We start from the raw sequence: 25,190 nt of genomic DNA, 5'->3' as shown, positions 1-25,190 counted from the left end.
CAACTCCAGCCCCAGGGCCTGTCCTCGCCAGCCCTGTACCCGGCAGGGGTACTTCATCTGAACACGCCTTCCCGCTCTTCTTCAGCTGGCGAACTCCTCTTTAGCCTTTGGGATCCAGCTCACGTCACCGCCTTTTGGAAGACCCTCCCACCCGCCCAGGAAGAGGCCATGGTCGCCACCTCCCTCGCCTGGTAGCTTCCTGTCCCTTTGGTATGAAACTGTAACATTACACGGTCACCTGTGAGAACAGCTGACCACTCTCCAAAAGAACAGATCTTCTCAAGAACGGGAGCTGTAGCTTAATGTATTTCCATTTATCAGGAAACTAGCCCAGGGCCTAATATATAACAGGCACACCGAGAATATATATATAAAATAATAAAGGAATTGCTCATCCAAAAAGCAAAGAAACAAAAGCTTTTCCTTTCTGTCAGGTGTACAGAAATCTCATCTACCTAATAACGTGTGTCCGGAATCCAACACACAAAGTCGTGAATCTCATTTTCCCTTAAAGTAAAGCTTCTGCCAGATTTTTATTACTCTATCCATTGGATTTTTAAAGCCCTGCCCATCAGAATACTCGGCCCAAGACACCGCTCTGCTCTTATTTCCCTCCTGAAGGCTTGATTTGGACTTCCTTCCCCAACTCAGAGGGAAGCACACTCCACATAGGCTCACTGACCCCCCAGGGCCTTCACCCCAATTATAACTGGGGCTCTCCCAGTCTGCCAGTGGCAGGACATGTCATACACACCCCCGAAACCAGCTCAGCGCTGCTGCACTACATGAGAAACGGTAGCACTTTTGTCATCAGAAGTAGGTTATAAAAATTATTGCCTTTCCTTGTCATTAGTTTTATGAACTTTTCCCAATAATGAGCTGAATCATTCCCTCATGCAGAAGAGGATTAAAAAAAATCAATATTGTAAACGTCAGAGGCAAAGAGAGAGGATGGAAGAGCACATTAAATGTCAAACTACACACAGCACACTCGAGGGGAAATCCTCCAGAGGAGGCTACAGGTTCAAGGGCACGGGGCTCAAGGACAGCAGTCAGAACACGCTGAGAAGTGGGCAGCCGGCTCACTGGGCGGCGACCACACCGGGTCTGCCTAGGGCTGGTCCTGTGGCCAGGAGGGCTGAGATCCAAACTCCAAGGGCTCTGAGTGCTCTGCCTGCTGGGCCCCTTCAGTCCCGGCAGGTGGAGGATGTGGCTGAGCAAAGAGAAATCTCTCTGCTTCTGTTTGCTTCTTCTGTCTTCCTCCTCTTAAATCCTCCAAAGTGCAGTTCTGAAACTGTCTCCACTAACAGCACCAGCCAACCACACCACCGCAAAGGGAGGTGGTGGCTACAGCATCACTCGGCATCCCGGTGAGGGCCTCGCACCCCTGCCGACTTAGGCGACAACGGGGCCTGGCACTAGCTGCCCCTCTGTCTGCACTGAGTGCTGACTGCGGTTGTTAAGAATTCTCTTCATGTCTGCTGCAGCTCCAAGCAACGGAAACCAAAGTGGGCTAACTTAAACAAAGGGAAGTTGATGGCAGGTAACCCAGTCCTCAAGAAAGCAGGACCAGACAGACACCAACGGCACCATGGAGGGGCAGGAGACAGCAAAAGACACGGCCTCACAGGATGAAGGTCCTGGTCAGCAGGCCTCAGCCGCGGTGAATGGTCCCATCCTGGCCTCCTCACTCACTCAAAACTGAACATGCCCAGGCAGGGGGTCTGCCTGCCTGCCCTTGCACCCTGTGCCCAGACCCTACCTGTACCACGGCAGGAGGAGAGAACAGACCTAGCTTCCACAGCCAAAGCTGGGCGTGAATTAGAACTGCAATCCCACGGAGACAACACAGCAGGAAACAGGTGGGTCCCCAAAAGGAAATAGGGGAGCCAACTACATGGAGACACGGATGGTAAACAGTCAAGAAATGGGAGCATCCTCAACAGTAGTTCATGAACATTTTCAAAATGAAGGCAATCACTTGCTTTGCTGTTTCCTAGGAATTATGGTTCAGAAGGGCATGAACTATCTAGAAATTTGGGGGAAAACATCAAGTAAGGATTTGTCTTCTTTATTTTAAAGGTGCCCTTCTTTTTTAAAAACCCTCAACCTATACTGAAAGTCATTTAAGTCCATTCCCACTTGTACAGCCCCTCCTCCAAGGACAGTCCTGAGGTGGCCTTCTCTGCCCATGGAGGAAGGGAAGGTGTGAATTCCCTGTCAGTGTAATTAACACAGTCCAGGTGAGAACGAAGAGACACCACACCTGCAGGCTGCCATTTCCCATGCGAGGTCACTGTCCCAGTGCTGGCTTCTTTGCTCATTCCACAGGGATTAACCCTTCACCCCAGGACGAGGGCACTCTCCACTAGGCTGTCAGGCTGCCTACAGAGGGGTGACCACCTGCCTGCCCCTCAGACACTAACTGCCAGAGCCTCTAAAACCCTGCCCTCCCTGCAGTTTCTCTCTGCACCGACTGCATCTTCACCAGGATGTCACAGGCCTCTAAAGACATGAGCCAGATGGTGCCACGCCCACCCTCAGGAGCTGCCAGGAGTTCACTGTGGTCTCAGAGTGACTGTGGGCTATGGTGTGGGTAACTCCTCCAGGTGTCCAAGGCCTCCTGTAACCTGGCTTCACACCTGGCTCCCAGGCCCCTCACCTCCTCAACACCCGCCTGTCTCAGCTGGTCGCTGGGCCTGGAGGCACCACACCACTCAAGACTGAGGTCAGTGCATCTCTTCCCCAGCAGCTGACGCTGCCTCTGCACTCCCACACATGCCATTTTGCCTCCATTTCACACTTACTATAACCAATTTGGCCTTTTTCTAAGTTTTTGGTGTCAGTTGTCTTCCCCACTACACTGAAAATTCCCCAAGGGTGATAATCCTACATTGTATGTATTTCCCCAAGGGCCTAGTTCAACCAACACTTCTTTTTTTTATTTTTATTTTTTATTAGTTTTATTTTGGTATCATTAATCTACAATTACATGAAGGACATTATGTTTACTAGGCTCCCCCCTTCACCAAGTCCCCCCACATACCCATTCACAGTCACTGTCCATCAACATAGTATGATGCTGTAAAATCACTACTTGTCTTCTCTGTGTTGCACAGCCCACCCCATGCCCCCCCCACACTATACATGCTAATCGTAAGGCCCCCCCCCCGTTCTTTTTTCCCGCCCTTATCCCTCCCTTCCCACCTGTCCTCCCCAGTCCCTTTCCCTTTGGTAATTGTTAGTCCATTCTTGGGTTCTGTGTTTCTGCTGCTGTTTTGTTCCTTCAGTTTTCTTTTGTTCTTATACTCCATATATGAGTGAAATCATTTGGTACTTGTCTTTCTCTGCCTGGCTTATTTCACTGAGCATAATAGCCTCTAGCTCCATCCATGTTGTTGCAAATTCAACCATCACTTCTTATGTGCACACTCTGAACAGCAGAGGCCTTCCCCTCGAGCAAGGGTGACCTCACTGTCTCCCCCTTCCTTCTATCTACAGAGCTGGCCTGCACCGGGCCCCACAAGCAGGGCAAGGCCGCGCCTGGCCCCCAGCCCACAGCCTCTGAAGTGGAAGGCATCAGGTGCTGCTGCAGCCACTCTGCCTTCCCCACTTCCTTGCTGTTACATCATAATTTATAAGAACTAAACATCCGGTCTTCGTCCACTGTTACTGCCACACAGCAACTAAAACCCTTGGAATTTCCTAAGTGGTGAGGGTGCTGGCAGTGTCTCTTGTCACTTTAATGAGGTGACTTTTAGAAAGCTCCTAAGGATGGGGGCTGACTGACAGTGGAGCCAACCCTGTGGTTAGAGGGTGGAGCTCTCAGTCCCACCTCCAGAGAGGGGCAAGGGGCTGGCAGTTGAGTGCAATCACCAATGGTCAATGATTTAATCAGTCTTACCCAGGTAATGCAGCCTCCATAAAGACCCAGAAGGACGGGAGGGCTTTGGAGACCCTCAGGGGTGGTGAGCATGTATAGATGCCAGAAGAGAGGGGCACTCAAAGAAGGTGGGGAAGCTCTGAGCCCTCTCCCCCTACCTTGCTCTGTGCTCCTCTGCCAATTGGCTGTTCCTGCGTTACCGTCTTGTATAAAGAACTGGTCATCTAGTACGTTTCTCGGACTTCTGTGAGCCATTCTAGCAAATTAATAGAACCCAAGGAGGGGTCTGATTTATAGCCATTTGGTCAGAGCACAGGTGACTACCTGGACTTCAACTGCCAACTGGGGGTGAGCAGTACCATAGGACTGGGTCCTTCACCTGTGGATCTGTCTCCAGGTAGACAGTGTCAGAATTGAGTTGAATTGTAGGACGCCCAGCTTGGATGTCAGAGGGGAACCCCCACACAGGAATTGGGAGAATTATTAGTGTCAGGCCAAATTCCGTCCGGATGCCTGCCACCCCCCACCAAAGGTGACTAGCAAAGAGCCCTAGCTCCAAGCAGTGAACCTTCCCCATCTCCTCTGCCAAGGACTGGCTGAGCCACCAGCACATGGTACAACTGAGGCCACGGTGAGGTAAGAGGACTGTGCTGTGGGCCTTCAGGAAAGTTCTCCCTGCTGACAGAGCCTACAGAGCCAACACAGCCTCTCCCTCTGAGTGCCATCCTGTCCACATTAGACCTCGGGGGCAGCAGCAGCCATCATTTACCTGTGGGAACAGCTGGCCTGAAGATGCACTGGTGTGCTGAGGGCAGCAGCATGGAAGGAGGATGGGGTCCAGCATGAAGCCAGTGAGCCGCTGAATCAGTCAACTGCAGGGCACTTCTAGACTTCTCCATATTGTCAAATAAAGCCTTCACTTACAGCAGAAAGGATCCTAACTAATATCCTCCCATCAATTAAATGTATTAAGAACAGTAATAATAGTGCATTTTCATGATCTGCCAGGCACGGCTCAGCCCTGAAGTGTTGGTATCTCCTCTAACCCCTTGAACAGCCCTGTGTGCAAACATCACGACCCTAACCAAGGCTAACAGCCACTGGAGGACGTGCCCAAGCTAGTAAGTAGGGAGCTAGGATGTGAACCCAGGAAAACTACATTCTCCTCATTCCCTGCATGGCCCCACCACGCCAAGCCTCTCCCCTCCCTCCCTCCAGGTGCACACACCACCGCGGCACTTAGAACAGTGAAGGTTCAGAGTGGGACCAGTCCACTGGGAGATCCAACCCTTACTGTAGAAACCTGAGGCCCCCAAAGACTGCAAACACAGGCCAGAGGCAGCAAAGCAAATCAGTGACAGAAACAGAGCTAGAAGAACAAGTTCCTAGTCCCTTTCCAGAGAAGGGAAACCGAGTCCCTGGGGCTTCACACACATCTGTTTCCAGGGCCCCAACCTCTGCTTCCCAATGCTGCTGGAGCACGAAAGCACAGATCTGCACTCACCAGCCGGGCCGCCTTCCGCTTCTCCTGGTCAGCGCCACCCTCCCTCTGCTGCAGGGCCACATTCTGGTGCTTCTTGGCTGCCTCTCTCTCCCTCGTCACCATCTGGAATAGTTCATCCTGGACTGTGGCCAACTCCTGCTTATACCTGTGCAGGAAGAGAGCCAGGGAGAAGCAGATGCAGATGGCATGCCTGGCAGAAGGCAGCCACAAAAAGGTCTGTGTGCTCACTTCAGCTGCCCAGGGGCCGGGGCCAGGGGGCCAGTGGAACTCAGAAGGTGGGCAGAGAAGGCCAAGTATCAGTGACAATTGCCAAGGCAAGGGGATGCCGTGACCCCTTCTCAGGCAGCACAGTAGAGGTTAGGAACAGGAGAGCTGACCACCAGGTGAGGAATCAGACAGCCATATGCCAAGTTAGAGACTCTGGACAAGGAGGCAAGGGCTCAATCCCATGCTAGCCACTCCCTCAGAGGAGGCGGCGGCATCGGAAACCCTGCCTTCCCCTGCCTCCACTCAAGAGCTTCAGGGTCTGAGACAGTAGCGGCCCTGTGGTTTGAACATTTAACTCTTCATCCAGAATGTGTTCCTACCCTTTGACCTACTTCTGGGCATTCGGCCTAGTAAAATAATCCTAAAGAGAAGAAAAAGTTTTTAGTACTGAAATGCTCTGAGGACTATTATTTATTATAGTGCAACAAATGCAAGCAACTGAAATGTCCCACCACAAGGTCAGGTTAAACAACATAAAGTGCAAAAAAACAGAAAAAAACATACAGTGCAATCATGCAATGGTTTATTACATCACCATTAGACCATATATCTGAGATTCGTCTACAGATCGAACCTGAAAATTGAGAACCAATAAACAATACCTTTAGCAATAAAAGTGTTTATAAAGCATTTGGTAAATAAAGTATACCAAATGGAAAATAATTATTAGACTAAGTGAAAATTGCAAGATAGAAAATTACTTATAACTTTGAGAAAATAAACCTGAACTGGGGGAAGGAAAACACCTGAAAGAAACACTCTGAAATATTTGAGATGACGAATCTGTGCGTGATATTTTTCATGTTATATATTTTCGAAGTCTTTCACAAACACTATCACTTGAACATTTTTTTAAATGTTTAAAAGTATGACAGCAAAAAAAAAAAAAAAGGTTCAGGTTAGTTATTTGTGGAGAGGCCTCCTAGGATTAGGGAAGGAAAATTCTTAGGATATGGGTTCACCCACAACTATGGAACAGACTGGAATGGCTGCCTACTGCAGGGAGTGTGCGGCCTCGCTGATACTGGGCCCCCCAGCTCACTCACTGGGTCCTTCACAGAGGCTGTGTCCTCACAGGGACTGAGGAAGTCAGTTAGCACCTCTTTGATAATGGGGTGCCAGGCACTATGGCTACTGCTTTACCTGCATCCATGTTTAGTCATGACGATACCCCAGTGAAAGAGGGACTCCAGTGATGCCCTGCTCAGGGGCCTAGAGAAATGCAGTCATTTTCCAGGGTCACATAAGCATTAGTCAGAATGCAAATCTGCATTCTGAGGGCCCCTGTACCATAGCCACTGCTCTACAAGCCTGAGCAGGGGGGATGCAGGTCCCAGTTCAGAGGTGTGACCAGCTCCTGGGATTGTGACCTGTGCTGATGGGAAATCACCCACCTCCTGTAGCCAGTCCATCAGGTAACTACATGAATAGAACTGTGAGGGCTCCCTTTTCTTCCCATCTCTAAAAATACGCCTGCATGTGCACACAGGCACAGAAGGCCCAGCCACTCAGCTCTTTAGTCCTAGTTTTCCATACAAATTTTTAAGAACTCCCCCCACATGCCCACTTTGGTGTTTCTGCACCTTTAAACTGGGACCAGTGATCTAAATAAGTCAAAGTATGTGAAACACACCCTCAGGTCTTCAGGCAAGGGGAAGGTATTCAGTGAGGAGAGAACATCAGCGCAGTGCAGAGCAGGGCCTGCGTAGGCACTGGGCTTACCTCTTGAGGAGCTCCTCTTCCATCCCCAAAGACTGCTGGCCACTGCCGCACTCCGACCTCAGCAGTTTGGAGTCTGCAATGGACAAGAAAAGGCCTATCAGTAGCACCCCAGGATCAATAAAGGTATGGCAGTTGTCCAGGAAAAGGGGCTCAGGACCCCACGTCCATGGATGTGGGGATGGACATGCCCACAGACAGATGCAGAACACGTTCTTGATCCAGCCAGTCTGGAGAGGGTGGCCCAAAGGCCTCTCTGCTCCCTCTTCTGCACTAGGCCTGCTCATTGCATCACTCTGGCAGCAGGCCCAGGCACTCAGGTGCCACATTCCAAATCCATGCTACAACTGCTTGGAATCTAGGTCATCTCCTAAACACAGGCCAGGAATTGCCGAGGGAACCTCTGCTCTGCCTCAGGATGAAAGGGACAGTTTCCAAGGTCTTGGTTTCAGCATGAGCAAGGGGAGGAGACACCTCCTTAAATTTTGTTTCCCTTAGTATCCCATCCTATAGATTTTCACTCCTGAATGTGACAAGCACCCCATATTGATGATATTTTATATACCATTTAATCTGCATCACCTCTAGAATTCTGGGCTCTCCAAGATGTTCTGGGAGTTTTGCCTTCTGATGGCTATGAACTTGGTAACTTCTGAGCAAATCCAATTCAGTCTACTCTCTCTACCACTGGGTGATATGAAGGCTTTGTTACTCCCCACCTACCCCCAGCCTTCATCTCTCCAAACTATCTTTCCGTCAAAAGCCCAACACTCTCTGTGGCCTTGGCCAAATGTCGTGTACCTGCAGGCCAGGTGTCTGAAGCAATAACGAGGTCTGTACAGAGTCTTACAGAAGAACCAGCCTTGTGAGACAGTACATGAGGATTTGCTCTTCCACTTTTAAAGCATGCTCAGCTCAGAGGCTGGAGCACTCAACCCTTCAGGGAGGCACTTCCCAGCACAATTATCCTGTGATTCATACTTTGGGAACGCCTCTCACAGGATAGGCGCGGGGGTCCTCCAGCCTGCAAGCAGGGTACACCTAACTGCTCCTTGGTAACATGCCAGGCTCTCAAATGGGAATAAAAACAGCAGACTGCTGCCTGCTTTCCGGTTTGACATTAATGTTCCCTTGTTATTTATTTACTTACAACAGCTTTATTGAGATGTAATTTATCATATTTTTATTTTGCTTTTTATACAATTTCCTTTTTTATAACTACAAAAATAATATACATACTCGCTGTAGAGACTGTGGCACACATCCACACCCCCACCTTCCATGTAGGAGCCTGCCCGTTTCTTCGCCCCATTGGTAACAGTCTTTGATATGTGCCTCACGATTAGTGAAGCTGAGAATCTTATCACATGGTCTTGACCACTTGTTGAGTTGTTAAAGATCTTTAAGAACTCTTTGTATATTAAGGCTACTAATGCTCTGTCATGTTATATTTCCCCAGTTTATCATTCATTCTACATTTATTTTTTTCTAAATTGTCTCTAATTTCCTATAGTTATATTTCCTACTTTTCCTCTTAACTGAGGGTCTCTTCACTTGTTACAGAGCTTAGAAAGTCTCCTTATTATACTTTTATGTACTGTCATTGTTCTTTTATGGCTTCGGTTCTCACATTCAAATCTTTCATTTCCTCTGACATTTATTTTGAGGTATGGTGTGACATAAGGATTTAATTTGAACTTCTTTTTCTATTTTTGTTCCACCACTAAAATAAAGCAAACACTGATTTTGAAAGTAAAAATATTTTAAAATTAGTCAACTTCAAGATGGTCCATTTGTGCTACTCTTCACTTCAGCCCTCAGAAACTCAAGTCATCCTCATCATTTAAACAGCAAAATACTTTGTTATAACTAAAACCAAATGACAAATGAACCAAATGACTCCTGTTTCATGAACTGCTTAAACTTAGCAAAAGCTTCTTTTATCTTGGAAAGATGCATCTGGGGTGAGCAGGATATATCCTGGCAACTTGTACTCTTTCACCACTTTCTCCCTCTCGCCGGTTACTCCCGTTCATTCAAGGACACTGAGCCAAGCTAGACCCCTCTTCAGCCCCTTTCATCAGCCAGCTAGAGGTTGCGTAGGAGCTGGCCCTTTTAATAAAGGATGAGGGTGTCTTGTGTGGGTTTCAAGAACCTCATTCAGCCCTTCACTGACACTCAACATAATGATCTTGGGATGGGTCCAAATCCAACTGCTGACCAGCTCTAATGCTCAAGATGCCCTGAGGCAGACAATAACAGGGCAGAAGTTTGGCTGCCCTTGGCCCTAAGGATGAAGTTGGAGCCCTCTGGGCACTGTGCAGAGGTCTCCATGACCTGACCCCTGAGCACGGCCCCAACACCTCCCCTTTCCTTGTATTTTATGTTTCAGAAATAGCAAACTACTTCCAGGTCTCCAAACAAGACAGGCTGTGCCATGCCCCTGGGCCTCCACTCATGCTGTTCAGCACGTCTGAAATGCCCATCTACCACTGCTCTATCTTGCAAAATCCAGTTCAAATGTCAGCGCCCCTTGAAGCCCCCACCCCCAGAATAATTCGTCACTCCCTCTGTGCTATCCTGGACCTTGAGTGGGCTTCTAGTGTGGCATCATCAGGTGATACCTGTAACCTACAGGGCTGTATTCCTGGCTTCCTCACCGGAGCTGCACATGCCGTAATTGAGGAGATCCTGTCTCCCTGCTGCTAGATCCCAGCGCAAAGACACACATCCTGATCCAAGGCTAGCCTCCAATAAATACAGAGTAGATAGCATACAGCTCCTGCCTTCTACAACCTTATAACCTATTAGGAAGATTAGAGGGAAAGAGTTCTAATACAAGACCACACACAAGATGAACGATGCAGGGAACGGTCATCCACTGTGACACACTGCTGGTCCTCCACAGCAACGTGCCTCCTCCAGCCAATCAGTAACAAATTATACATCAAGTTACAGGTAATAAATGAGACCAAGATTCTTATTAACAAGTTTTTATTGAGTAGAACAGCAGTTGCCCCAAGGACTTTTTTAGTTTGTTTATCTTAGTATTTTTGTACCTTTCTGAAACTTTTTTGTTCCTTTGTGGTTGCTGAAAGCAGTTATTTGCAGAGAAGAACACATTTCTTCATCTGTGATGGGCACAGAGAGTAGGGAACAGATCAGCTCTGAGCCTGGCCTGGGTGCAGGAAGAGGAACTTGCAGGAGGCAAAGGGTGGCGGGCGCTCTCGGAAGCCAGGGTGATCTGTCCCAGGAGCCGGGCCAGGCCCACCTGCTGTGAGGGCTAGATGAGAGTGGCTGAGGCTGATGCCGAAGTCATGGGCTTGGTTCCCCCTGATCTGGCCCAATTCACATAAATTCCTACCACTCTTCGAACCACAACAAAGAGGAATGATTATGCTTCCTTTAAGGATGCTGAGAAGCAACTTCTTACCTGAGCTGTCAAGCCCGGCCTACTTGCCTCATTTTTTACCTACAGAGCAACTGAAACAGTGAGGGAATACACTCCGGCCACAGCCATAGAAGCCCTGCCAAACAGCTGCTCTCATTGCACCAGACAGAGTATGTCATGCCCAGGAGACTGCATTCACCCAGAAAGCAGTCATCAGAGAGAAGTTGTGACATCACCAGAAACAAGCAGGGGCCACATTAGCTGTGCTGGGTCGTGGCAGGGTTGTCACTTGTCATTCCTTCCTCACCCAGTGCCCCTCCCCACAGTGTGGCTGCAGCCACCTGCCCTACCTTTATGCCCTACCTTTTTCCGGGCCTTTAGAGGTGCCAAATGCAGGAGGTGGAGGGGCCGGAGGGGCTGGCTGCCCCACTTGGGAAGGCTGGCTGGAATCCTTCATGAGGTTAACCACATTTTCAGACAGCTGGGGGAAGAATTGAGAGGTGGGAAAACAGGGACAGAGGGAAAGTTAAACACAGAAACCTCTGGAAACAGAGACTCCCCTTTATCCATGCCCCAGGACTGACTGAGCACACAGTTCCCCAAGACCAACTCCAGGAATGCAAGTCTACTCAAAAAGCTCTCCTGGTGGCCCAACACCTACCAGATTGTTGCTAAACTGCCTGGACTCCAGGCCAACCAGTCACATCCCGATGGCTTGCCAGCCCTGTCTCTTACTGCTCTCAACACACCCCACACTCAGTGGAACCCAAGTTCTCGCTTTCCTCATCTCTTAATTCGTTCAGCTGTTCCTCTGCTGAACCACCAACAGCAGTACATTTCCACCTGCCCGAATCTTACCCTTCCTTTAAGGGCATCACAGTGTCGCCTCCTCCGTGGGATCTGCACTGACTGCACCCAAGTTAAGCATCATTTCCCCCTTCCTTTACGCTCCCATTATAACACACGTGTGCCTCTTAGGGAAGTGCCATACTCCAACCTGCCACATCTTACTGGTGCATAAATAGCTTAAAGGGCTGGGGCCACCTCCTACTCACCTCTGTAAGCCCCCAGGGCCACACGTACAGAAGACAATCACAACACTGCTGGACTCATTTCACCTCAGTTCCCCCTAATGAAGACTAGATAACCCAAAGTTTCATTCATTTTGGAGGAAGTGAAATAGGCATGAGGGTGTCATAAACAGTTTACTGAAATGAAATAGCAAGCTAGGGATAAATACAGAATGAAAACCCTGAAGAGTTCACTTCAGTAAATATTTATTAAGTGCCTGATATGTGCAAGGCATCATAAAGCACAGTTGAGGGGAAAACGTTGAAAATGACTTTAAGACAAAAGCCATGATCAGCAACTCCACTTCTAGATATCCAGCCAAGAAAAGTGCTCCCACATGTACACAGCAGCACTGAAGAGCAAAAAAAAGGAAACAGCAACAGCATAAATATACAACAACAGAGGATGTGTTGAGGAAACGATGCTATACACCTTCTATGAAGTTTTATGGAGCCATTACTAAAGAACAAGGTAAGACCTGTACAACTGTCAGGAAAGGATGTACGGGATACATTGCTGATTGTTTAAAGTCACACAGAACTTGTCTATCTCAACTCTGTAGAGAGAAATGCAATTATAATAATGCAGATATGCAAATATAAATACATCAATATATGCATATATACATTCACAAACTTGAACGTGCATGTGAATTTTAACATATATGTATACATACAATAAATTATCTGTTAGAGATGCAAGTTCAGAAGGTTACTAAGGAAACACTCACAATAGTTTTGTCCTCCAAGTGGAGGCAGGAGCAGCAAGGCCAGGACTTCTGCTTTGGGCCCTTCTGTGTTTTAATTCTTTACCATGAATATTATTTTAGCAACTAAAGATCTTAATAGAGTTCCTCTAGTATTTAAGACAGATACAAATCAAATTGCTAATTAATGACATATGCCAAGAGAAGACCAAACATACTCAGCAGTGGAAGAGAACTGAGAATCCAGAATTAAACCTGCATATATAGTCAACTGATTGACAAGGGTGCCAAGGTTATTTGATGGGGAAAGAATAGTCTCTCCCACAAATGGTGCTGAGACAACTATATTTCCACATGCAGAAGTTGGACACCTATCTCTATATATAAAAACCAACTCGAAATGGACCAGAGACCTCAATGTGGGAGCTCAGACAACACTCTTAGAAGAAAATACAAGGGTAAATATTTAGGACTTTGGTTTGCCAGTGGATTCATAGATATGACATTTTGAAGATGAACAATCAAAGAAAAAATAGATACATTGGACTTCATCAAAATTAAAAAGTTTTGTATACCGAAGGGCATACTCAAGCAGGTGAAAAGACAGCCCACAGAATTTGCAAATCATAATCTGACAAGTGATATGTATCTAGAATATAAAGAATTTCTACAACTCAATAATACAAAGAAAAATGACCCAATTTAAAAATGATCAAATGATCTGGGTATTTTTCTAAGAAGATTACAAATGACCAATAAGCAAATGAAAAGACGGCACTAATAGTCAGTGAAGAAATGTAAATTCAAACCACAGTGAGATACCACTTCACACTCACTAGAATGGCTATAATCAAAAAGTCGGAGACTAACAAATGTTGACAAGGACATGGAGAAATCAGCTCATCAAACATTGCTGAAGGCAATATAAAATAGTGCAACCACTGTGGAAAACAATCTGGAAGTTCCTCAAAACGTTAAACACAGAGTTACCATTTAATCCAGCAATTCCATTCCTAGGTATCCACTCAGAAGTAAAAAATATATATGTTCACACCAAAATTTGTACATGAATGTTCATACCAGCATTATCCATAATAGCCAAAAAGAGGAAACAACCTAAATGTTCATCAGCTGAGACATGGATAACTACAATGTGGTATATCTATATAATCGAGTATTATTTGGCCATAAAAAGGAATAAAGTGTTGACACTTGCTACAAAATGTATGAACCTGATTATGCTAAGTGAAATAAGCCAGACACAAAAGGCCACCTTTGGTATTATTCAACTTATTTGAAATGTCTAGAATATGCAAAGCTCTAGAGATAAAAAGTAGATTAGCGGTTGCCTCGGGCTTAGGGGAATGGGAAGACTAGGGACTTATGGCTAAAGTGTAAGAAGTTTTCTTGGGGGCAGTGATAAAAATGTTCTAAAATTGATTGTGCTGATAGTTGCACATAACTATGAATATGCTAAAAACACTATACACTTTTATTTTTTATTTATTTTTATACTTACGTGAACATTGTGGTTACTAGACTCCCTCCGTTATCAAGTCTGCACCACATACCCCCCCATTACAGTCACTGTCCATCAGTGTAGTAAGATGGTATAGAATCACTACTTGTCTTCTCTGTGCTATACTGCCTTCCCCATGACCCCCCTACATTATGTGAAACACTGTACACTTTAAATGGGTGAATTATATGGTATGTGAATCATCTCTCAAAAAAGCCATTATAAGGAAAGAACCGAAGATGAAAATGAACCATCCAGACAGGATGTCACTCCACAAAACCAAGATATCCCAGGGAAGGTATGTCTCTATGGGTTCCTGAGGGCAGGAGCAGGATTTGGACAGAAGGGAAGCCACAGAGCACGTGTGCGCATGCGTGTGTGTGCACGCATGCAGAGAGGGAGGTGTGGACCTTTCCTGCAGGGCAGCTCGCAGGGAAAGAGGCTCAGAGACCAGTGCACCCACAGCCCTCAGTTCACTGTGGAGAGTGTGGGCTGTACAGGTGGACTTGGATGAAGCTGATACTGCCAGATGCTTCCAAGTCAGGCTGAAGGGCTCAAACAGCTGTGCGGTGCTCTGAAAGCTCCAAGCCGGGAGGTAGCCAATGCCGTGTTCCCAACGGATGAATTAGCAGTGACAGAGAGCACAATGAGGCAGAGAGCCTGCCCTTGGTCGTAAAGTGACGAAGGGCCTGCCACGGCAGCCATGTGTAATGGAAAACTTTGGTGCCCACGAAGAATGCAGAATTCAAGAAAAAACAGGAGTTTTGATCCCAAGTTAGTATAAGAACTTGAGTAAGACTGACAGAAAAAGGGAAATCAAGGAAAGAAAGACTATTTTGAGAGCAGCAAATAGCTTGATTGTAGAAATAAAATCCCAGATTATAAAACGGGAAGTGCTCTTAAGAATTCGCTGGCTTACTCCATTCACAGCCGTGGCAACAAAGACATGTAAGGAGTCAACAGCAGACTGGTAGGTGAAGAGCAGGATCTGCAGTGCAGCGAGGGCCCATGTCTTGCTCAGGTCGGCTGCACAGGGGATCGAGGAGGGACACCTGGTTGGGTGGGAGATGACAGCAAGGCTGAAGTGGAGTGTTCTTCCAGGCAGCTGGGGACACAGAGCTGGCACTCCCGAGTGAACACAGGCTACTTGGAAAGAAGATCTGGGCGTCCCAGTGGTGTGTTGGAACCAACTCACCAGAACTGATTTTTAAACTTTCAGAAATTTTGCAAGCTGGTTGACTCCACAACAGCAGCTTGAAATTGGCCATGGTGGGGAGTATTTCTGCACCCAAATTAGCAAATGCTACACATCAGGGCCCTTTGTTGGCAGGAGATCTGGGCATCATTCCCCTCCTCCCCACACCTCCATATGCACAGAGGGATGGTCCAGTTCTCTGAGGGACTGGGGCCATGGAGCATGTGTTCTGAGGGAAGAAAGGACTGAAGGGTCCTAGAATCCATATGGGTGCAGGTGAGGCATCAGTAACATGTGGTGTGCATGAAAGAGGTAGCCACAGCAGTGACGTCCCAACTCTGGCTGTGGAAAAGGCCCCCATGACCAGGAAGAGCATGGGCTGGCAAACACAGGGATGAGGCCCTAGTAGTGCTGCCACAGGGGGCCAGAGGAAGCAGCCTGGCCAATGGCACCCTAACTATCACCCACTTCCCTTCAAGTAGTAGTTTATTAGGCACCTACTGAGTGACGGCATGTTGTAGAAGCAGCAGGTGAGACACAGTCCCTGCTTTCTCAGCGCTTACGTTCTAATGGGAGGGGAGAGGCAGTAAACAGGTAAACATTTCACATCCTACTTCGCCTGACTACATCATCCATTGTAAATCACACCACTACTCTGACATAACCTGAAGAAGGCAGAAAACACTTTCAAAAACAACATTCCACCTATTATATGACAGCCTATTTGAGAGATGTTAAAACATGTGTCTTAAAAATCAATGAAGTACAGAACTGGAGAATGGACTAACAGTTACCAAAGGGAAAGGAACTGGGGAGAATGGGAGGGAAGGGAGGGATAAGGGTGAGGAAAAAGAAAGGGGGTATTACGATTAGCATGTATAATGTGGGGGGGGGCATGGGGAGGGCTGTGCAACACAGAGAAGACAAGTAGTGATTCTACAACATCTTACTATGCTGATGGACAGTGACTGTACTGGGGTTTGTGGGGGGGACTTGGTGAAGGGGGGACCCTAGTAAACATAATGTTCTTCATGTAATTGTAGATTAATGATAACACAAAAAAAAAAATCAGTGAAGTATGTTAGACAGTAAGTGCTAGGAACGAATGAAACACAACATGGGGGCAGTGGGAGCATGTGGGAAGCTGCAGGAAGCCACAAGCACCAGGGAAGACTCGTGATGACCGGATGTCAATGTTAGGACTCCCGCCCTTCAGTGAGGAGGCCCCAGTCCTGTCCACGATGACATCCGGGAGGAAATGGTCTAACTCCAGGCAGAGCAGCATCTGGCATGTTCAAGGGCCTGACAGAAAGCTGGTATGTGGGGCGGAGCAGGCACCAGATGACCGGGCCAGAGAGGCAGGCATAGGCAAGTCCTTGCCGAGCATGTTAAGAAGCCCACACTGGGTCCAAGGATGAAGGAGGCTCTGACGGGGGTCTACACAGGTGGGTCACAGGCTCTGATTTCCTCCTCCCAGCCCCGTGGCATCAACTGAACCATGCTACTTGGTAAGTGAGGGGTTAAGGAAAACATTGGCAAGCTTCTTCTTGGCACTAGGAGATTCGTAATATTTTTTAATGTTGCTACAAAAAACAGCAATTAATATTTTTAATCAACAAATATCCATACACACACAGTAGTCATGTGAGAATAAACACCATCTGGGCAGTGCTCCCTGTACCAACAGAACCAGAATGGAGGCCTCAGGGGCCAGAAGGGTCTGAGAACTTGGTACGAGAGGCCCACTGGTCACTGTAGCATCACAGGCAGTCAGATAGGGCCCCGTGTGGTCAGGGGGTGAAGGCTCAAACCCAGAGCAGTGCAGGAAAATGCAGCACTCTAGCTGTGTGGCCTTGACCCAGCTTCAGCTTCTCTGAGCATCCTGTCTATCACATAGGAAATAGGGACCCCTCAAGGCTGGACTGGCTGCAGCACAGCTCAGGAATTAAGTGCTCTGATGTCAGGCCGACCTGGGATTGAATGCCAACTAGGCTGTTTACTAGCTGCATGACCTTGGGCAAGGGACTTATCTCTTAAGTCAGTTTCTTCAACTGAGATGGAAAGAATTAATGGTACAGACTGTAGGGCCGGCGTGAGACTAAAAAGGCATCTACATGGAGCAGCTGGCACAAAGTTGGCACCAGTATTAGCTATTATGTGAAATTGAAAAGCACTATACAAATATTAATTATACTCCATACTAGGCACACACTGGCTGCATAAAAATGCACAAATTAATCGATATTAACATTAGGTAACATTAGCCACATACTATAAACTGAACACTGTTCTAAGTGTACTTAATGCAGCTTTGTAACCTTGAGCAGGTCTTGTCCCTCCTCTTCCATAATTTGTACAATATTAAATTGGACAGTCTTTTTACAGCGTCCTGCATCTCTGACAATCTAGGCTCAAATCTGGACCTGCCATCAGCCTAGACAAACATGGGGACTCCAAGGAGAGGCCCCTCATCCTGTCCCCACCACGGTGACAGCACGGAGCCTGAGGAGGGGCTCTTTCTCCCCTCTTCCCAGCCTACAGCCCTTGCCCACAAGCACCAGGGTGGGCAGGCCACAGACAGTCCATGTCAGGCTCTGGCTGAAGTCACCCACACACAGACCTCAGCACTTCTGTCCTGGCAGATGTGGCTGGAACCCAGACCCCACTTCCTAATGGCCATCACTCCATGACTGCAACCAAAATGCTTCCCTCTCCCAAAACAACCAAATTTAGAGGCAAGTTCCCTACAAGCGGGCCAGCGTTTTCTTTATCCCACCATATCGGTCTGTGAGTAAGTCATGTGGCCACCCCACACTAAAAGGCTGGGAAAAGAGGGTGCTTCTTTTAAAGACATAGAAATTACTCACATCTGAACAAACAAGTAAGGCAAGAGAAGTAAGCAGTGTCCCACTGACCCAGTATAACAGAGAAGGTCAGGGACAAATGACTACAAGTGTAACATCCTGTAACACTGCTAGCCACACACACCAGCCCTCACTAGGTACAGACCACCTCGGAGGCCCTCACAAGCAACACCCACCTTCTGGTTGAGGACACCAGGCAAAGGAAGGTCGAAGCGCTGGGGGCAGGCCATGCAGCGCACAGAGGGCAGCCCCACCACAGGGCAGGCTGCCTGGCTCCTTAACCACCGTGCTGCTCTGCCACTGGAACAAAAGGATGCTTACCCCGATGACTAGAGCAAGGAGATCCCTTGCCAAGCACTGTGCACAGCAGCCGAGCAGCCCCTGGAAGGGACGACAAAAGCAATGCCAGAGGAGGAGGTGGGACTGCTAAGGGAAGCCAGGGAACACGGTGCCGGGCAACAAGTGGACTAGGCCACAAAGGGCCCTTCCTGCATCTCCCCGGTGACTCTCTGTGACATCACGACCCACTCTCACTCTTCTTCTTCATTCCTCTGCTTCATTTTCCTTCAGCACGCTTGCTACCATGTGACCTAACACACATTTGCTCACTTGCTGATGGCCACTCCCACCAGAATATGAGTTCAGCTGGAACAGGAATTGTTTTGCTCTTGCTGTTATCTTTGGTGCCTAGGAAGTGCCTGGTACTCTGGAAATACTTCAACAGTTGTTGAATACATGAACTGAATACATTATTTATTAAAGGCCCAGGTCTGTATCATGGCATGAGTGCAATGGAGTACACAGAGATTAACAACCAAGAACTGATAGTCAGACTTTGTGGTCAGATAGCATGGACAAGGTGAACTCATAGAACACAGCTGCCAAAATGCCAGGCAAGAGCAGCTCGGCTGGCATGTGGGGAGCTCTACTGGAGGAGCCTATGGAATCCCTGGGCAAGGGCCTGAGCTGGACCTGAAGATGACTGCAGAGGACAGGGGGGTGAGGCAGGGACCCAGGGAGGAGCGGGCCAAGCTAGTCCAGGCAGGAGAGCACAGGAAAGGCCGGGAAGAAGAGAGCTGCAGAGCTGGTGGGGTCCACCCAGAGGGCCTCCAGTTCAAGGTCAGGAGGAGGACTTCAGGGAGCCACCAGTGGTGTCTGAGCAGGGCCTCGGTCAGGGTCTTGGCACAGACTGGCTGGCAAAGAAGGGACTGGGGAGAGGTCAGGAAGGGCTGGAGGCAGGGTTGCTGGCACACCAGTGCCCATCTGGAGTCAGAGGGCTGAAAAGCGTAATCACGGCAGGAGTGGAGAGGGAATGGCTGCAGAAGGGCCCACGGAAGGGCAGTGACTGAAGACCTGGCATCTGGCTGGATGCATGGGCTGGTGAGAGAAGCCATTTGCTGAGTGGCATATACAGTATGATCTCATTTGTACTATAAAAAGGGAGAGAGTATGGTTGTCTATGGAGGCTTAGAAAAAGCCTGTGAGGATTCATGAGAAATTATGAACAGTTGGCATTTAAAAATAAGATGCATTTTTGCAAGAAGAAAAAGTCTGAAAGGAATAAATGAGGGTAAGATGACAGCAAGGCCCAAGCCTGGCTTGCTGGGGAGGGAGGTAGCATCACTGGCCCCACAAATGCTGTGTGTATGTGTGTGTGTGTGTGTGTGTGTGTGTGTGTGTGTGTGCACATGCGGCGTTCCAGGTCCATCCAAGTAGCTCTGCTCCCCAGGAAGACAGTTTACACCGAAGCTGCAAAGGTTACATGTGGAGAAATTGGAGAATCCCTGACACCTGAGTGCCCCAGGGCAGACAAGACACAGGCTGCAACGTCCCCACACTCCAGAAGGGGGCAACAAAGCTCATAGCTGCAGCAGAGGAATTCAACCCTAAAGTGATGACAGGGCCTTGTATTCTATACAAATAGGTGAAGGACATAAAGAGGTACAAACTTCAAGTTATATAGTTATTGGAATGGAAGTACAACAGAGAGAATATAACCAATAATACTGTAGTATCTCGCTTGGTAGTGGGGTAACTACACTTAGTGTGGTGAGCATTTAGTAATAATATATAATTATCAAATCACTATGTTGTACATATGAAATCAATACAATATTGTACATCAACTTTATTCCAATAAAAACTTAAAACAAAATAGCCATTACCTAATACTCACTGAGCAAGCTCTGCATGCCAGGCCCCAGGCTAAGGGCATTCCCATTTTACAGATGAAGAAATAGGGGTTGGGGAGGGGGGACTGCTCGCCCGAGATCACAGGAAGACAGAAGTGCCGGGGCAAAGACCCAGAGCCAAGCCTGGGTGCCTAACACATGCGCAAGTGAAGGAAGCGACGCAGAGCCACTCTGAGGTGACAAGCAACCACGTTCACAGAAGGGCCAATCCAAGAAAAATAAAAATGTTTCCAAGTCACCCTCCCCCCATTTGTGGTGCATTATTGAGCCCCGGGGCAGTGGGTGGAAGCAGCAGGCATGTACTCATGAATAGACAGCCTACTACACTAGGAGAACGTCAGTAAGTAAATCAGCCCATTTTTAATCTTGCAGTGTCACTCCTCTGGGCACCTTTGGGAAGTAGCCACATGGAGGCGGCTTCCTGAGCATCCCCCTTGGCATTAACCATGCTTTGGCGTTCACCAAATTCATCCACGGCAGCATCAGCCCACTTGGGGCAGGACAGGCATCACACTCCTCCGGAAAGGCTGGAGAAGGCGCAGTGCGGGGAAGCAGCTGGCCTGAGGTTAGATGGTGGCCCAGCAGCGAGCCTGGCCTGCACAGCCACCACAGAAGCTACTTGGTGCCACATTTTCTGAACCACTGGGTGCCAGTTCACTCTCTCTCTCCCAGGGCTGTTCCAGTCCAGCTGAGCCCCTGGGGCAGTTTCCAGAATGAGCCTGCAGGGAATCAGGTCTGTCAGGAGCCCCTGGTGCCCAGACCCCCAATCCCTGCCCAATCCTGGGATGCTAAAAAGACTCCTGTCCTTGCCCAAGGCTGTTGCCTTGGAGATTTTGCTCACTAGTCCTTCAGTTTGCCAGGAGCTGAAATTAGATCCACCGGCTGCTCACCACAGATTTAAATCCCAGAATGTCAGAACAGGAAGAGCCCTCGGAGACCTCCCACACCAAGTGTGGCAAACACAAATGCTCACAGGGGTCAGGCAGGTGACACCAGTGAATAAAATGGGCCTGGTAGGGAATAAAACGGTGCAAGGACAACCAAGTGGCAACAGAGGTGAGGGCATATATCCTCCAGAGAGGACAGCTACCTCCTAACTCCAGGGAAGTGCTGCCATATGGGAATGTGGACCAGACGCTCAATATTTGTCCTCCCAAAAGGGCTAAAGCTAGAATGTATGTACGATCTTCAATTTTTAAATGTTGGAGATTAATCCAAATCAATTAATACCATAGAGTTTCTGGAATCATGGTTTGGGGCAAGAAAAACCAAGCCAGTGGCTTAAAATTCTGCCCAACTAGTATTTTACTGACTTGTGCCTGGCTCTGAGTTAGGTGCTCAGGACACAGAGACAAACAGATGTGGCTCCTGCTCACAGGCACTGAAGGAGTAAGCAAGGAAGAGACCATCTCTGCCCAGAGTAGTGGGCACTGGGAGGTGAGCAGAATCTGCGAGGCCCAGGACAGCGACCCTCAAGGGCTGGGGAAGTGACGCCACAAAAGGCACCCTTCAGAAGGTAACACACTTGAATTGGTCCTGAGGATACAGAGCAATTTAGCCAAAGGGAGAGAAAGTACTGCAGATGAAGAACAGAGTCAGAGGCACAGAAGCACAAAAGAGCTTAGAGTACAGCAGGAGCAAGTGTCTGCCCAGGCAGGATGCCCACTAAGGAAGAAAGTGGCATCAGCACCCAGAGGGCCTCGTGAGCCAGGCTTGTTACCCAGATGCAACTGGAATCGTGTAAGGATGTCAAGTCAGGAGTGACACAATTAGCAACCAGCTGGTGACAGGGCTCCTCTGAGAGCAGGACCAACAAAACAAAGTGGAAGGGAGTGTGCTCTTCCCTAAGTGCCTCCTTTTGAACTGTCGGGATTTTACTATCATTTGCCTGAAAGCTGTTCAAAAGTAAAATTTACCTTAAAAAACAATACCATGCTAGCACCTGGAGGTACAGATTGTAGGAGCCACGCCTCCAGGGAGAAAGAAGAATTTATCTGATAGAAAAGGGGAATATGGAGTGGGCTTGAACTGAGACCAAGCATTAGTGAGGACAAGCAGGGAAATGGTTGGAATCCAGGAAAACTCAGGATGTAATTAAATGTACAGAATGAATGAATGTGGGCTCCAGCTTTCTGGCTGGGGGACTGGCTGGATGGCACCATTCACAACATAACAAAGAAGGGTGATTTCTAGAGGGACACGGGTGAGTTACACTGGATGTAGTGAACTGCATGCGTCCATGGAACATGCATGGGGACAGGGCCAGCAGTGTTCAGGACAGCTCTGGACTGGATATTTACAATCCAGAAGTCATCAGCTCAGGAATGAAGATAAAAGAAAATAGCCAGGGGGGGCGGAAGATGGCGGCGTGAGTAGAGCAGCGGAAATCTCCTCCCAAAACCACATATATCTATGAAAATATAACACAGACAACCCTTCCTAGAATAAAGACCAGAGGGCACAGGACAATATCCAGACCACATCCGCACCTGAGAGAACCCAGCGCCTCGCTAAGGGGGTAAGATAGAAGTCCCGGCCCAGCGGGAGCCGAGCGCCCATCCCCCCAACTCCAAGCGGGAGAATAATAGGCAGAGCGGGAGGGACACGGAGCCCAGGACTGCCGAACACCCAGCCCCAGCCATCCGGGCCAGAGCGCAGACACAGTACGTGCCCAGGGGGCCCTGGATGCTAGGGAAACTGGGCAGCAAGAACAGTGAGCGGGCACCGGAGGCCTGGCGCTGGAGGACACCAGAAAAGCGAGCAACCATTTTTTTTTTCCCTGCTGTTTTGTTTTGGCGAGCGCTTTGTGGAAGTCTTAAAGGGATAGGGACCCCAATACTAGGGAAACAGGGCAGCAAGACCGGTGAGCAGATGCCTGAGGCTGGCGTCGGAGAAGAAAAACAAGCGGCCTTTTTTTTTTTTTTTTTAATTAAAAAAAATTTTTTTTTTTTTTTGTGGTCGTTGTTTTGTTGTGACGGGTCCTTATTGGAAGTCTTAAAGGGGCAGGGCAGGACACTTAATCCAGAGGTAGGGAATCCGGGGATCTCTGGGCACCCTAACCCCTGGGCTGCAGGGAGCAGGGAGGCCCCTTACAGAGATAAATAGCCTCCCGGCCGCTCCCCCTCCAACGCGACTCCACCACTTTGGAGCAGTTGCCCGAGCCAGGCCACGCCCACAGCAACAGCGGAGATTAACTCCATAGCAGCCGGGCAGGAAGCAGAAACCCTGTCTGCGCGCAGCTCCGCAGCACAAGCCACTAGAGGCCGCTGTTCTCCCAGGAGAGGAGGGCCACAAACCAACATGAAGGGAAGTTCTTCCAGCCATCACTCGTCCCAGCTCCGCAAACTATTCCTATCACCATGAAAAGGCAAAGCTACAGGAAGACAAAGATCACAGAGACAACACCAGAGAAGGAGACAGACCTAACCAGTCTTCCTGACAAAGAATTCAAAATAAGAATCATAAACATGCTGACAGAGATGCAGAGAAATACGCAAGAGAAATGGGATGAAGTCCGGAGGGAGATCACAGATGCCAGAAAGGAGATTGCAGAAATGAAACAAACTCTGGAAGGGTTTATAAGCAGAATGGATAGGATGCAAGAGGCCATTGATGGAATTGAAACCAGAGAACAGGAACGCATAGAAGCTGACATAGAGAGAGACAAAAGGATCTCCAGGAATGAAACAATATTAAGAGAACTGTGTGACCAATCCAAAAGGAACAATATCTGTATTATAGGGGTCCCAGAAGAAGAAGAGAGAGGAAAAGAGATGGAAAGTATCTTAGAAGAAATAATTGCTGAAAACTTCCCCAAACTGGGGGAGGAAATAATCGAACAGACCACGGAAATACACAGAACCCCCAACAGAAAGGATCCAAGGAGGACAACACCAAGACACATAATAATTAAAATGGCAAAGATCAAGGACAAGCAAAGAGTTTTAAAGGCAGCTAGAGAGAAAAAGGTCACCTGTAAAGGAAAACCCATCAGGCTAACATCAGACTTCTCGACAGAAACCCTACAGGCCAGAAGAGAATGGCATGATATATTTAATACAATGAAACAGAAGAGCCTTGAACCAAGGATACTGTATCCAGCACGACTATCATTCAAATATGACGGTGGGATTAAACAATTCCCAGACAAACAAAAGCTGAGGGAATTTGCTTTCCACAAACCACCTCTACAGAACATCTTACAGGGACTGCTCTAGATGGGAGCACTCCTAGAAAGAGCACAGAACAAAACACCCAACATATGAAGAATGGAGGAGGAGGAATAAGAAGGGAGAGAAGAAAATAATCTCCAGACAGTATATATAACAGCTCAATAAGCGAGCTAAGTTAGGCAGTAAGATACTAAAGAGGCTAACCTTGAACCTTTGGTAACCACGAATTTAAAGCCTGCAATGGCAATAAGTACATATCTTTCAAAAGTCACCCTAAATGTTAATGGGCTGAATGCACCAATCAAAAGACACAGAGTAGTAGAATGGATAAAAAAGCAAGACCCATCTATATGCTGCTTACAAGAAACTCACCTCAAACCCAAAGACATGTACAGACTAAAAGTCAAGGGATGGAAAAACATATTTCAAGTAAAGAACAGAGAGAAGAAAGCAGGGGTTGCAGTACTAATATCAGACAAAATAGACTTCAAAACAAAGAATGTATCAAGAGATAAAGAAGGACACTACATAATGATAAAGGGCTCAGTCAAACAAGAGGATATAACCATTCTAAATATATATGCACCCAACACAGGAGCACCAGCATATGTGAAACAAATACCAACAGAACTAAAGGGGGAAATAGACCGCAATGCATTCATTCTACGAGACTTCAACACACCACTCACCCCAAAGGATAGATCCAC

General features: G+C 47.9%; 1 protein-coding gene across 5 annotated transcripts in view; it reads right to left on the bottom strand.

Annotated features, from left to right (window-relative positions):
- Positions 1-25,190, bottom strand: part of CHCHD6 (coiled-coil-helix-coiled-coil-helix domain containing 6) — a 275,900-nt gene that overhangs the window by 237,037 nt on the left and 13,673 nt on the right. For all 5 annotated transcript variants that reach the window (XM_036911595.2, XM_036911593.2, XM_036911596.2 and 2 more), the window contains exons 2-4: positions 11,128-11,245; positions 7,377-7,449; positions 5,388-5,532 (exon numbers count right to left, since the gene is read on the bottom strand). In XM_036911595.2, coding sequence (XP_036767490.2) covers positions 5,388-5,532; positions 7,377-7,449; positions 11,128-11,245 — 336 coding nt within the window. The remainder of the gene's footprint in view (positions 1-5,387; positions 5,533-7,376; positions 7,450-11,127; positions 11,246-25,190) is intronic.

This window comes from Manis pentadactyla, chromosome 1 (assembly GCF_030020395.1).
Source record: "Manis pentadactyla isolate mManPen7 chromosome 1, mManPen7.hap1, whole genome shotgun sequence".
Lineage (NCBI taxonomy): Eukaryota > Metazoa > Chordata > Mammalia > Pholidota > Manidae > Manis > Manis pentadactyla.
The sequence above is the reverse complement of the archived record's forward strand: the minus strand, read 5'-3'. Positions and strand labels throughout refer to the sequence as shown.